At 40.6% G+C, this 15,087-nt stretch overlaps 1 protein-coding gene across 6 annotated transcripts in view; it reads left to right on the forward strand.

Annotated features, from left to right (window-relative positions):
• GALNT1 (polypeptide N-acetylgalactosaminyltransferase 1) overlaps positions 1-15,087 on the forward strand; it is a 200,778-nt gene that overhangs the window by 107,309 nt on the left and 78,382 nt on the right. For all 6 annotated transcript variants that reach the window (XM_084618227.1, XM_084618223.1, XM_084618226.1 and 3 more), the window contains one exon: positions 5,275-5,441. In XM_084618227.1, coding sequence (XP_084474353.1) covers positions 5,275-5,441 — 167 coding nt within the window. The remainder of the gene's footprint in view (positions 1-5,274; positions 5,442-15,087) is intronic.

Raw genomic sequence — 15,087 nt, forward strand, 5'->3', positions numbered from 1 at the left:
CCAAAAACCACTAATTTTATTGTTAAAAAAACAAAAATTCTAGCCCGGTTTCACTGTAAAACAGTTCCTCATACCACCTCCACCTTTCGCAAGTTTTGGGGGAAAGTAGTGCCAAGGAGCTTTTCAAATGCCTTCCAGCCCTGAGAGAGCAAAACAGGTCAGGGAGGAGGATGCTCAACATTCATCACCCAAGCCTGTGGGGTAGAACCAAATAGGGGAGGATCTTCATTTGCTCGTAGACCTCAGGTGAGGGCAGTGCTGGGAACCACAATAGGAACTGTAGAGTCATCAGGAACAGCTTCTCCCCTGCTAGCTGCAGATACAGGAGTGCTATAACCTTAGTTTCATCCAAAAAGTCTAATTTAGCATGTGCAGCAGCTTTGATTGGCTGCCCTTCTCGGGAGAATGGTGAAGGGCAGCCAGTAAAACAGGAAAGCCCCATATACTAAGGACTTTCTTCACAAATAAGAGGGCCTGAAAACCTGTAGCCTGAAGGGAAACTTTGAAATGTCAGCAGGTTTAGACTGGTTGGTTTATTTAATATTTACTGCACTATAATGATTGGTGTAAATGTTGCTGATAGAGTATTATGATATATGGAGATCTTGTGTAATTAATCTTTGTAATTATGATGAAAGTTAAGTTTAGACATTTTCATTGCTTTTAGCTCCTCAGATGTCTAGAAAATCTTGAAATGTTTCATTTAAGTGCTATAAAGCCTAGATTTTTAAGGGAATTACTGATCTCAGCATTGCAACGCATAAGTCTCCATTTTCAAAAGTCATTTAAGTACTGGTGAGAAGTCGCATTGCGGGTATGTCTACCAATCCTGCCAGTCAGCTCCAACAGTTGGAGTATTCCTTCTCAGCCTTTAACAATAGTAAAGACCACTTCCTCACATTTTCTGGAATCAAGAACTATAATTTAAACCTCTAAAAGATAATTTGGGGTCAACTGCCATTACCCTAACCCTAAAAGTCACAGGCAGGTCACATAGTGTCCTGCACCTACATAAGTCAGCATGCTAGCCTTCACCTTTGCTGCATACAAGGATGGTTGAAGTAAGTATCAGCCCATCAGACATCACCTAGACAAGAGAGTGCAGGTCCCCCTGGAAGTAGTCATGTAAATTGGTGGAAGTATCTCAATAAATCTTCCAGAGGAGTTTCCTTTTCTCCATGCCTACCATTCAAAACTCTTAAAACAGATGCCTCCAACATGGGGTGGGGGTTCACCTGGGCCGCTTAGGTTCAAGGTCTCTGATCTTTCCAAGGGGCCCAATTACACACACACACATTCTGGAGCAGAGTGCAACTCACTGTGCTTGTGCTCCATTTTTTCCAGTTCTTAAACGGTCATCTGTCCATATATTAACAAGCAACAATGTTTTACTAACAGACAAAGAGGAGCAAGATCCACTCCTCTGTCAGGAAGCAGTAGGGCTGTGGAACAAGTGTATTGGTCACAACTTAAATCTAGTGGCTCTCTGCTTACAGGTCTTCAGAATGTTCTGCTTGCTTGCCTCAGCAGACAATTTACAAGCAATCATGATTTGTCGGTAATGGACATTGTCATTCAAGAAATACTTATTGGGGTCAGTGCTCCATAGATATTAGCAATATTGAACAACAGAAAGTTTCAAGACTTCTTCAGCAGGGGATCAAGATCACAGGTCCGTATTAGGGTTGTTCTTGATCCCTGGTCATCAGCTCTCATGTATAAGGCTGTAAGAAAGTTGATTTTGTTGTTCAGAAGCTGAAGTCAAAGCCCCAGGACCTAAACATTTGTTTCATTACTGACTAGATGACTAGTATCTCCCCCTATTCCTCCATGCGCAGTGTGTGGTGTGGGAGCCCAAACTCGTGCACCCCAGAGCGAGCCCCAGATCAGAGACCTCTAGAAGCCTTCCCAGCCCTGTATCCTGCAGGGGAGACAAACCCTAGTGCCCACCAAGCCCTGTTCACCGGGGCCTCCCCAAGCCTGTCCTTCAGTGCAGACGGATGGCTGTGAAAAGCAAAGTCCTTTGAAATTGTGTAAGAGACACTGCTGCTTGGCAGGCCTGACCCACACCACCAGGTGCAGGTAGACCTTCACCTGCGCAAAGTTCAAGGCAAGCACCAGAAGGGCTTGAGTGCAGACAGTGGCGCTCAATATGTAGCTGGGGCAGTGAAGGGGTGAATGCTATGGGGAAACTAGTCCCATCCTCTGCATTTGCCACAGCCCCCACCAAGTCATGACAAAGAGGTGGCTCTGCCAAATTTGAGTGGTATTGTGACACCATGTGCCAAGTCACAATGCCACTTAAAGTTGCAACGATTTGTAGTTTCCTCAACAAAATCACAGCCCGTGATTTTCTTACAGCCTTACACATGCATTTATCATCCAGTTCTCCTAATCCCAAGGGTAATCAGCATGATCAAACAAAACTCAGCAAAGATAATGCTGGCTCCAGCCTAGGTAAAGGCAGTCTTGGTTTTCATACCCGATGAACCTCTCATTTCAGACCCGATCCAACTGCCTATTTGGCTGTCTTTGCTATCCCAGAAGGAAGGCCAAATTCTGCCTCTGGTTCTAATATTTATAAGATCCAGATTCACTTTATAGTATGGATATTGGATGATTGTCCGTGTTAGAGGGAAGTTGCTCATCGGAAGTCAAAATACCCTTATTAAAAGTAGAACTTAACCAGCACTATATGCTCATAATGGAAAATACTTAGATGTGCATAGGGCCCTGTCATTCATGATAGGATTAGGCTGTTAGGGTATTTCCTAGATTATTTGTATTTTCTGAAGAAAGAGGGAAAGGTCAACATATTTCCACTCAAGGACTGTCTAATTGGGTTATTAGTTGTAGTAAACTTTGCTAATATTTAGCTTAAGTAGCCCTTCCAGAAAGACACTCATCTCACTCCAAGGCCCAAAAGCCTCTGTTGTGTCTTTGAGGAATGTGTTTGTAGCAGACATATATAGGGTAGCCATTTAGAGTTCAGAACATGGGTTTTACACACTTCATTCCATTGAACATCACAGTATGATGCTCATTTTAGGAGGGCCATTTTATAGTCATTTAGACTCCCAGCACCCACCTCCATAAAGTTTGATCACTGAGAGTCCCCATCAGTGGAATATATGTGAACAAGCACTCAAAGAAGAACACTAATTTTGGTTCTTTGAGATGTGCTGTCCACAAGCTGTTGTCCTTTCCCACTAATAGTGTCTTATAATAGCTGGATTCAGTATTGGTGAAGGAATTAAAGGCTGGTTGGGGTTGCCTTTGCCTTTGTTGGGAGCACAGGGACATTCAGGGTGCACGGGCACTCCTGGTCCAAAAAAAATCCAAAATTGAGTGCACTGGTTCATGTGTACCATCCATGGAAAATATATATATAGACAGCATATCTCAAAGAAACTCAATAAGGTAAATAACTGTTTCATCATATGGCTATAATGTTTTCTTCCAGAGATTTTGTAACATTCATTCCTACATGGCGGGTAACTTTGTTCAGACTTAATCTTACAGAGAAATGTATGATAAAGCCAGATTGTGCCTGGCCCATATGCAAGATGGGGTGTGCAGGGCTTGAATTGGAAAACAAATGGCTATTCTTCTAAGAACCACCTGTTTGAAATGCCAAAATAAGACATCCTTCCACAGAAGCTATTTAGTGGTGTGGCTTGGATTCCCTTGGGCTCCATTCATTGTTTTGGGGAGTGGGGCGGGGAGTCAGACAAGGTTGCTCTTTAGGCTCAGCTCACCCTCAGTAAGGTATGTTGGAGCTTGTATGCCTCCAGACTTTGGGTTCTCCTTTCAGTTGGAGGAACCACCCCACTCCCACTCAGAAAGTTCAGGCACAAATGTTGTACTTATGTTCAGAGTATGAGAACTAGTTTTGACTAGTGCCTTTAGTGACCCATCTGCAAATTGAAGGGCAGGGGTGGGAGGAGGATGCAGACCAATGCCCTATCCCTTTACACTGGCCAGTAAAGCTAGCCCCCTCCCCCTAAGGTTGGAGGAGACATACTGCATGCTCCTCACAGTTCCCTGAAGGCTGTTGCAAGGCATAAAGCTTCCTAAGGCAGCATCCTTCTTGGCATTCCTTCTGGAGTGGTATGCCTCAGTACTGCCTATCATGAATTCTGTTGCAGTTCATTTGATCACTCAATTTGGAATTCAAGAAAACAGCTCTACTGTTAAAAATGAAGCTCCATTCCTTGTCCTTTTCTGATTTTGATTTCATGTTTCTACATTGCTTTGTTGATTCTCCAAAGCTGACAGAACTAAAATCTTATAGTACAGTAGTTCGCATATGAGTCTGAAAATACTTAAAATTTTCATAATAAAAGGTTGTATGACCATAATCTTGCTTTATTTAGAAAAGCGACAATAAAGTTCAATACATGATTGCCATATAAAATTAATGTAAGTTATTTTAAAATCTTACATTTTTCATGTCAAGAACTACTAAAGTAGTATAATGCTAAATATATAATGCTAGTTATAATAAATTATTTTTTCTTCCAGCCATACAGTATTCCAAACGAATTACTTTTTTGCAAATATACTTTTAATTTTTCTGATTTTTTTTCTGTTGTAAAACTGTTCACTTCCTAGCCTGTATAGCTTTTGCTTAACTAAGTTTTTTTCTTAAAGCGAGTCGAATTTAATGTTATCAGAGGTGGCACCCTTGGAAGATTGAGCCTCCTTATTCACAAAACAGGTATACAAGGAAGTACAAGAAATGAGACAGTAGTTTCAATGCATATCTTGTGTGTTTGCCTATGGTGTTAACAAGGATGCCACTTCTTTATCCTGTTCTCACCAACTGAATTTATGTACTGCACGTGACTGAACAGCCATCAAATGGTAACATCTGGTCACTGCTGACCAGAGCAGGGAGCAAGACGTGCACTGAAAATGAAAAGCTTGCTGTTCCATTACTTAATCCACTGAGCCATTCAGCCCTCCATCCTTTCCCTGCCTCTCTACTATGGGTTTGAACAATTCAGCATAATATAGTGACAAACGCTTTTCTTAACCCTTTACACCAGTGTATGTTAAAAAGAGCCAGAAACTGGAACACACAAAGAGACATGTTATGGTGCAGATATATATATTTGATATTTTAAATCGGCAAACTCTTGGTCTTTTTCACGTTTTAAATCCTACTATAGGAGTATTCTTAATGTTATAACCCAGAAATTATATTTTAAAATTGTTATAAAAACTGTTGACTTATAAATGAACCTGTTCGTTTTACCTTTCTGTCCATAGGTGTAAAACAAAGGTGTATCCAGACAACCTTCCTACAACAAGTGTTGTCATTGTGTTTCACAATGAGGCTTGGAGTACACTTTTACGAACTGTCCATAGTGTGATAAATCGGTCGCCCCGACACTTGCTGGAAGAAATTGTACTTGTAGATGATGCCAGTGAAAGAGGTAATACAGTGGTGGTGTTGCTGGTTTTCAGATGCTGTCTACATGGCTTCATGACTTACTGCTTTAAGAAATTCAGACTTGACATAGGTTTAGCAAGGAAAAATAGCAAGGACAAGTAATATTTGAAAAATCGTAGTAATGAAACGATGCCCACATTGGTTTTTATCTGGAACATTCCACACTGAATATATGGTAAAAGCCCACCTACCCACTCATTGTACTCTACTATTAACATTATAAAGGACACAACAGTTCTGGCTATCTTTAAAAAAAAAAAAAAGGGGGGGGGGCACCAACCTGTTAATTTCAAATTCTGTGCAATCTGTAGTACACTTTGCTTTCTAGGGCATTCACAAACCCCTGCAGTAGTGGTCCCCGTAGTGAGGTCCTGGATCATGGGAGTGCACCGTGGGTTATGCCGGGGTCTGACCCTGGAAGCGGGTCCAGGACACACTGGAATGGCGTTCTGGCACTTTGCCACATGAAGGTTGCCATTTTGTTCCATACAGCATGATGCACCATTCATGAGGTCATGCTGCTAGGATTCTAGTAGAACCAGAAATGAAGGAAGTCTGGGTCATTTAATCAGATGCTAACGGGGTCCTTGGTGGAAAAAAGTTTGGGAACCACTGTTTTGGAGCATGTAAGATTTTTTTATATGCATCACCTGATCAAATGAACACAGACAGCTTTCTGCCCTAAAAACCTAAATAACTCAGATATAAACACCCGTGTGCATAGGTTTGAACTGGTTGAAACTTGACATTTTCATTCCACAGACAAATGTGATTCCTCTTCTCGCCTCCACCGCCCCCCAAAAAAATGACATTCCAAATCAGAAAAATATTTCGATTTCGAAAATTCAGTTTTGGCTCAGCCAAAACCTTACAGAAAAATTGAAAAGTTTCATTTAGATTTTGACTTTAATATTTTTATTTAGTTTGTTTCTTTAAAATTCTGATTTAATTTTTAAATATTAATATTAAATACTAACATTTAATTAAAATGTTTGATATGATATAGTATTGTCAGGATAAAGTTATGCATAATTTATATCAATCACAGTTTTAAAAAAAAAAAAGGTTTCATGCTGTGGTCACAGTGACCTTGAGGACCTTGCTGCCATTCATTAACAGTTAGTTAGCTTTGATATAGTTCTGTTTGAAACAGGACTAGATCAAAGCTAACTAACACACTGATAATGTGTGGCAGCAGGGTCCATATAAATGGCAAAATTCACAGTTATGTGACAGTGGTGACCATGATGACATAATTGTATCCTTAAGAATTGGTGATTAGTATTGTAATTGATGAATATAAAATAAAATGCTAAATATAAACCTAAAATAAAAAACCTGCCATCTGGTGAAGGATTTTCTCCAATATTAAGTGTGTCCATATGCATATGAAAGTGTTCGAGAAGACCTGTGTGTGTGTGTGTGTGTGTGTAAGTAATATTCATTAACCGATTGTTTGACTGTCCTGTCATCTGTTACCTTCATTTATATAACCAGTGAAGATTATTTCCATAACTTGGGAACGTTGCAGCAGTGCCAGAGATTGCTCATTAGGTAGAGGATAGTGAATGCAAAGGATGACACATTAAGCAGGTGAATAGCTACAGAGGAAATCAACGTGAGCTTTGAAGACCATCACTAGAGCAACTGAATCTAATCTCAGAGTGAGAATATTAGCTGAATTGAAGGAAAGTATGAAAATGAAACAAAAAGGCAATGAAGTAGTAGGGCTAAAGTCTGAGTAGTGATTATGGTCCAGAGATTCAATATGACTCTGCCATTGCATGGAACAATATGGACATCTGGGAATTAAAGTATTAAACTGAGAAATAACATAGGACAAAAGAAGAGAGAACAATCATGCACAAAAGCAAATTCCACTACATTCCTGCAGAAAAACTTGCTTGATCAGAACTACTTTTCAAAATGTTTTCTAGTCAATGAATTTGTATGTCTCTTACTGTTGGAGTCTAGGTAGGATGCAAATGTAGTCCCCAAATTTCAGTTGGTGGCATACTTAAATATTAGCTTTCTTGTTTACTGATGAAGCTTTCTCTGTACTAAATGTGCAGGCAAGCCTATTTCAGATTGAAACCCAGTCTTATAATAGAGTGTACTAGTACAAGAAGTTACAAGGTAATTGGAACCTCAAACTTTCCAAGAAACACACAATGGGATTCCTTTAGATCAGTAGTTGGCAACCTGCGGCCCATGAGGGTAAGCTGATTGTGGGCTGCAAGACATTTTGTGGACGTTGCCGTCACTGACCAAGTCACAATACAGTATTCATAAAATCATTACATTATTCTTAGATTACATAGTAATTCCATGTCCTTCACATACACTTTCCATCTTCATTTGTCATGTTATTTTGTAATTCTTAGTTTTGTAACATGTAAGCGCACATTTAAATATAAAGCTAAAATGAAAAAGTAAAAAAATTACATTAAAATATGTATAATTTCAAAATGAAAAGTCCTTAAAAATCAGAGCATTCTGTTCTTACAAGGTTTTTAAAAACTATTTAATTGAAATTACCATGTTCCCATGGGACATCTCAGTTTTGACTAAATAACTTCCTCTGATAAAAACGTTCTGTCAAACGTTTTGACTAGTTGTGGCACAGGTAAACTAACTTTATAATTAACTACCTTGATTCCACTAACCAGTTGTCAAATGTTCACTCCTCAAGCACTATAACAGCTTTAACATGGAGTCAGACAATCCCCTTGGGTACTCCGATCTGTCTTACCACCCAGGTAAGCCTGACTTTGTGATAGATGGTTTCTTACACCAAGGATCATAGCAATATTCAGGTTACTCCCAGTCCCAAAGGACTGGTCACTTACCCCAGGTCAACTGCGCTTTAGCTCTCACATCAGTGACCAGGATTGTAGACAATTCCATGTAACTGTCTAAAGATTTATTATATAGGGAAAGGAAACAAGTGTTTACAAGGTTAAAGCAGGTAAGCATATATATACACACACATGAGTTCCAAACCTCAGTTTCAAAAAGTAATAGAAGCTTCTATAATAAGAAAGCTCTGTATGTTCTTTATGGCTAACCCAGACTAGGCACTGGGGTCTAGTACTTATGGCTACTAATTCTTGCCCCCAGAGTCCAAGCAGCATAAAGATACAGGTCCTTCTTGTTGGGGGATTTTATTCCCTTCCCTCCCCTTCCGATCTGAGCTGCAGGCTCAGCTGATCCAAGGAATTGACTTGCATGACTCATCTTCATGGGCAGGGGAGAGTAAACAGTCTTTTATCCTTTTTTTATGTTCCACACTAGTCCGTCTGGTGTTGATTGTCTTTCCTTTATGGGAAGGGACATAAAACCTTCTGCTGTTAACCAGCATTTCACGCTAATTAATGCCTCTCAGCTGTCTGGTGATTTATACAGTTGCAGAGAACTACAATGCAAATGCTCAAATGTTACCTTACAATTTGAGATACAGATGTTATAAATGAGATTAATGCATGCAGCAGTTTACAAACATTCCGTAAAGTCTAAACACATTTTTATAATTCTAATATCTATTTTAACAATACTAACACAGGTGAGCCAGAGTGGTTCCAGCTATGTATTTGGAGTGGAGACATGGGAACCTTTGCGTGAGCTGGCACCTGGTTTGTCAGCATCACACCTGAGTTAATTAGTCCCTCTGTACTAAGAACTAGGTCAGCACTGGATGACTGTAGGTCACATCAAGAGCGAATGCACTAGCAAGGATCAGAGAAGAAACCAGGTGAAGCCATGCTAGCTAGCCAAACATACAGAGAAAAATGATTCAGACCTTTTAAAAGAAATATCAGTCTTTCTTCCATTTATTATGAACGACTGTGGCAAGGCCATTGCATAGAACTATTGAACTATTTATTGAAACTTTTAAATGACTACATAAGAATGGCCATATTGGGTCAGACCAAATGTCCATCTAGTCCAGTATCCTGTCTTCTGACAGTGGCGAGTGCCAGATGCCCCAGAGGGAATGAACAGAACAGGTAATCATCAAGTTATCCATCCCCTGATGCCCATTCCCAGCTTCTGGCAAACAGGCTAAGGACACCATCCATGCCCATTCTGGCTAATAGCCATTAATAGGCCTATCCTCTATGAACTTACCTAGTTCTTTTATGAACCCTTTTATAGTCGTGGTCTTCTCAACATGCTCTGGCAAGGAGTTCCATGGGTTGACTGAGTTGTGTGGAAAAAATACTTCCTTTTGTTTGTTTTAAACCTGCTGCCTATTAATTTCATTTGGTGACCCCTAGTTCTTGTGTTTATGAGAAGGAGTAATAACACTTCCTTATTTACTTTCTCCACACCAGTAATGATTTTCTAGACCTCTATCATGTCCCGTCTCTCCCCCCTCACCCCCGCCATCTCTTTTCCAGGCTGAAAAGTCCCAGTCTTATTAATCTCTCCTCATATGGAAGCTATTCTATGCCCCTAATCATTTTTGTTGCCCTTTTGTGAATTCCAGTATATCTTTTTTTGAGATGGTGACCACATCTGCACGCAGTATTCAAGATGTGGGTGTATTGTGGATTTATATAGAGGCAATATGATATTTTCTGTCTTGCAGTCTGTCCCTTTCTTAATGATTCCCAACATTTTTGACTGCTGCTGCACATTGAGTGGATTATTTCAGAGAAATATCCACAAAGACTCCAAGATCTTTCTTGAGTGGTAACAGCTAATTTAGACCTCCCCATTGTATATGTATAGTTAGGACTGTGTTTTCCAATGTACATTACTTTGCATTTATCAACATTGAATTTCATCTGCCATTTTTTTGCCTAGTCACCCAGTTTTGTGAGATTCTTTTGTAGCTGGTCACAATCTGTCTGGGACTTAATTATCTTGAGTAGTCTTGTATCATCTGCTAATTTTGCCACCTCGCTGTTTACTCCTTTTTCCAGATAATTTATGAATACGGTGAATAGTACCGGTCCCAGTACTGATTCCTGGGGATCACCACTATTTACCCCTCTCCATTCTAATAACTGACCATTTATGCCTACCCTTTGTTTCCTATCTTTTAACTAGTTACCAATTCATGAGAGGACCTTCCCTTTTATCCCATGACAGCTTACTTTACTTAAGAGTCTCTGGTGAGGGACCTTGTCAAAGGCTTTCTGAAAATCTAAGTACACTATATCACTGGATTCTCCTTGTCCCCATGCATGTTGACCCCCTCAAAGAATTAAAAGTAGATTGGTGAGGCATGATTTCCCTTTACTAAAACCAAGTCGACTCTTCCCCCAACAAATTATGTTCATCTATGTGTCTGACAATTCTGTTCTTTTATAATTTCACCCAGTTTGCCCAGTACTGAAGTCAGCCTGTAGTTGCCGGGATCACGTCTAAAGCCCTTTTTAAAAATTGGCATCTCATTAGCTGTCCTCCAGTCATTTGGTACAGAATCTGATTTAAATGATAGGTTACAAACTATAATTCGTAGTTCTGCAGTTTCACATTTGAGTTCCTTCAGAACTCTGGGTGAATACCATCTGGTGACTTATTGCTGTTCAATTTCTCAATTTGTTCTAAAATCTCCTAATGATGCCTCAATCTAGGATAGTTCCTCAGATTTGTCACCTGAAAAGAATGATTCAGGTTTGGGAATCTCCCTCATCCTCAGCTGTGAAGGTGGGTGCAAAACATTAGTTTAGTTTCTCCGCAGTATCATCATTGAATGCTCCTTTAGCATCTCGATTGTCCAGTGGCCCCACTGGTTGTTTAGCAGGCTTCCTGCTTCTGATATATTTAAAAAAAAAATTGCTATTTCTTTTTAAGTCTTTGGCTAGCTGTTCTTCAAATTCTTTTTTGCTCTTCCTAATTATATTTTTACACTTCATTTGCAAGAGTTTATGCTCCTTTCTATTTTCCTCACTAGGATTTAACTTCCACTTTTTAAAGGATGCCTTTTTGTTTCTCACTGCTTCTGTTCCTTTGTTGTTTAACCACGGTGGCACTTTTTTTGGTTTTTACTATATTTTTTAATTTGGGGTATACATTTAAGTTGAGCCTCTATTATGGTGCCTTTAAGAAGTTTCCATGCAACTTGCACTTTTGGCACTAACTGTACCTTTTTAATTTCTGTTTAACATCCTCATTTTTGTGTAGTCCCCCTTTCTGAAATTGCATGCTACACTGTTGGGCTGCTGTGGTGTTTTCCCCACCGCAAGGATGTTAAATTTAATTATTTTTATGGTCACTATTACCAAGTGGTCCAGCTATATTCACCTCTTGGACCAGATCCTGTTCTCCGTTTAGGATTAAATCAAGAATTGTCCTTCCTCCTGTGGGTTTCAGGACTAGCTGCTCCAAGTAGTCGTCATTTAAGGTGTCAAGAAACTTTATCTCTGCATCCCATTCTCAGGTGACATGTATCCAGTGAATATGAGGATAATTGAAATCCCGTATTGAGTTTTTTATTTTTATAGCCTCTCTAATCTTCCCTGAGCATTTCACAATCCCTATCACCATCTGGCCCGGGTAGTCAGTAATAGATCCTTACTGCTATACTCTTATTATTAGAGCATGGAATTAACTATCCTTTGAGATTCTGTGGTACAGTTTGGTTCATTTAAGATTTTCTACTTTGTTTGATCCTACGCTTTCTTTCACGTACAGTGCCACTCCTCCACTAGCATGACTTGTTCTGTCCTCCCGATATATTTTGTACCCTGTATTACTGTGTCTCATTGATTATCCCCATTCCCCCAAGTTTCTATGAAGCCTATTATATCAATAGCCTCATTTAATACAAGGCACTCCAGTTCACCCATCTTATTACAATATTTAAGACTTCTAGCATTTGTATATAAGCACTTGAAAAACTTGTCACTTTTTAGCTGTCTGCCATTACATGATGTAATTGAATGGGACTCTTTTTCATTTGACTGTTTCTCATGAGATCCTACCTGTATTTTATCTTCCATCCTCCTTCCTAGGACATAGAAAATCTCCATTAATAGGTCCTCCCCAAGGGAAGTCTCTGTCCGAACCACATGCTCCTCCGCACCGGTCTGCTTTCCTCCAGCTCTTAGTTTAAAAACTGCTCTACAGCCTTTTTAATTTTAAGTGCCAGCAATCTGGTTCCATTTTTATTTAGGGGGAGCCTATTCTTCCTGTATAGGCTCCCTCCTTCCCAAACATTTCCACAGTTCCTAATAAATCTAAAGTCCTCCTCCCTACACCATTGTCACATCCACGCATTGAGACCCTGCAGTTCTGCCTGTCTAACTGGCCATGTGCATGGAACTGGAAGCGTTTCAGAGAATGCTACTGTCAAGGTTCCTCCCCCACTCTGAACTCTAGGGTACAGATGTGGGGACCTGCATGAAAAACCTCCTAAGCTTATCCTTACCAGCTTAGGTCAAAACTTCCCCAAGGTACAAAATATTACACCTTGGACAGGCCGCTACCACCACCAAACTAATACTGGTTACTGGGGAAGAGCTGTTTGGACGCGTCCTTCCCCCCAAAATACTTCCCAAAACCTTGCATCCCACTTCCTGGACAAGGTTTGGTAAAAAGCCTCACCAATTTGCCTAGGTGACTACAGACCCAGACCCTTGGATCTTAAGAACAATGAACAATCCTCCCAACACTTGCACCCCCCCCTTTCCTGGGAAATGTTGGATAAAAAGCCTCACCAATTTGCATAGGTGACCACAAACCCAAACCCTTGGATCTGAGAACAATGAAAAAGCATTCAGTGTTTTACAAGAAGACTTTTAATAAAAAATAGAAGTAAATAGAAATAAAGAAATTCCCCCTGTAAAATCAGGATGGTATATATCTTACAGGGTAATTAGATTCAAAAATATAGAGAACCCCTCTAGGCAAAACCTTAAGTTACAAAAAAGATACACAGACAGAAATAGTTATTCTATTCAGCACAATTCTTTTCTCAGCCATTTAAAGAAATCATAATCTAACACATACCTAGCTAGATTACTTACTAAAAGTTCTAAGACTCCATTCCTGTTCTGTCCCTGGCAAGCGCAGCATACAGACAGACACAGACCCTTTGTTTCTCTCCCTCCTCCCAGCTTTTGAAAGTATCTTGTCTCCTCATTGGTCATTTTGGTCAGGTGCCAGCGAGGTTACCTTTAGCTCCTTAACCCTTTACAGGTGAGAGGAGCTTTCCCCTGGCCAGGAGGGATTTCAAAGGGGTTTACCCTTCCCTTTATATTTATGACACGCCCCCCAAATCTCAGCTAGGGTGAAACACTGGCTGGGATTTCTTCCTGGAGCTCTAGGAAAACAGAGTTAATAAGACACATGCATCTCTAAATATACTACCAAGTACATAAAGACTAACAATATTTTCCACATCTCAAGGACGATTTTAACCAGTTGATTCTGGGAAACTTTCACGGGAGAGTGCATCAGCCACTTTGTTAGAAGCTCCTGAGATGTGTTGGATGTCGAAATCAAAATCTTGGAGAGCTAAACTCCACCGAAGATGTTTTTTGTTAGTTTCTTTGACAGTGTGAAGCCACTTTAGTGCAGCATGGTCGGTTTGCAGGTGGAAACGCCGTCCCCAAACATATGGGCGTAGCTTTTCCAGAGCGTAGACAATGGCATAACATTCTTTTTCAGTGACTGACCAGTTGCTTTCCCTCTCAGACAGTTTTTTGCTGAGAAACACTACAGGGTGGAATTCTTGATCAGGTCCTTTCTGCATTAAAACTGCTCCCACACCACGCTCGGATGCATCTGTGGTTACTAGGAACGGTTTGTCAAAGTCTGGGGCCCTTAGTACAGGGTCAGACATGAGTGTCGCTTTAAGCTTGTTAAAGGCCTTCTGACACTTTCCGGTCCACTGAACAGCATTTGGCTGTTTCTTTTTGGTTAGGTCTGTCAGTGGGGCAGCGATTTGGCTGTAGTGCGGTACAAATCGTCTGTAATAACCGGCCAAGCCTAAGAAGGATTGAACCTGTTTCTTTGACTTTGGGACAGGCCACTTTTGGATAGCATCCACTTTGGCCTGTAGGGGGCTGATAGTTCCTTGACCCACCTGGTGTCCAAGGTAAGTCACTCTGTTTAGGCCTATTTGACACTTCTTAGCCTTAACAGTTAGTCCTGCCTCCCTTATGCGCTCAAGGACTTTTTGTAGATGTTCCAGGTGGTCTGCCCAGGAATCCGAAAATATGGCCACATCGTCAAGGTAGGCGACTGCATATTCTCCTAATCCCGCTAGGAGACCATCTACAAGTCTTTGGAAAGTGGCGGGTGCATTTCGCAGCCCGAAAGGGAGTACATTAAATTCATACAGCCCGAGATGTGTGATGAAGGCTGACCTTTCCTTGGCAGATTCATCTAGCGGTACCTGCCAGTACCCCTTGGTTAAGTCCAAGGTAGAGATGAACTGGGCCCTTCCCAGTTTCTCTAATAGTTCATCTGTGCGTGGCATGGGATAGTTGTCTGGGCGAGTTACAGCATTTAGCTTCCGGTAGTCCACGCAAAAACGTATTTCCCCATCTGGTTTGGGAACTAGAACCACTGGAGATGCCCATGCACTTTCAGAGGGGCGGATTACACCCATCTGTAACATATCCTGGATCTCCCGTTCTATAGCAGTTTTAGCTTGAGGAGACACCCGGTAA

The sequence above is a fragment of the Lepidochelys olivacea genome, assembly GCF_965140295.1.
Source record: "Lepidochelys olivacea isolate rLepOli2 genome assembly, chromosome: 2".
In the NCBI taxonomy this organism is placed as follows: Eukaryota; Metazoa; Chordata; order Testudines; family Cheloniidae; genus Lepidochelys; species Lepidochelys olivacea.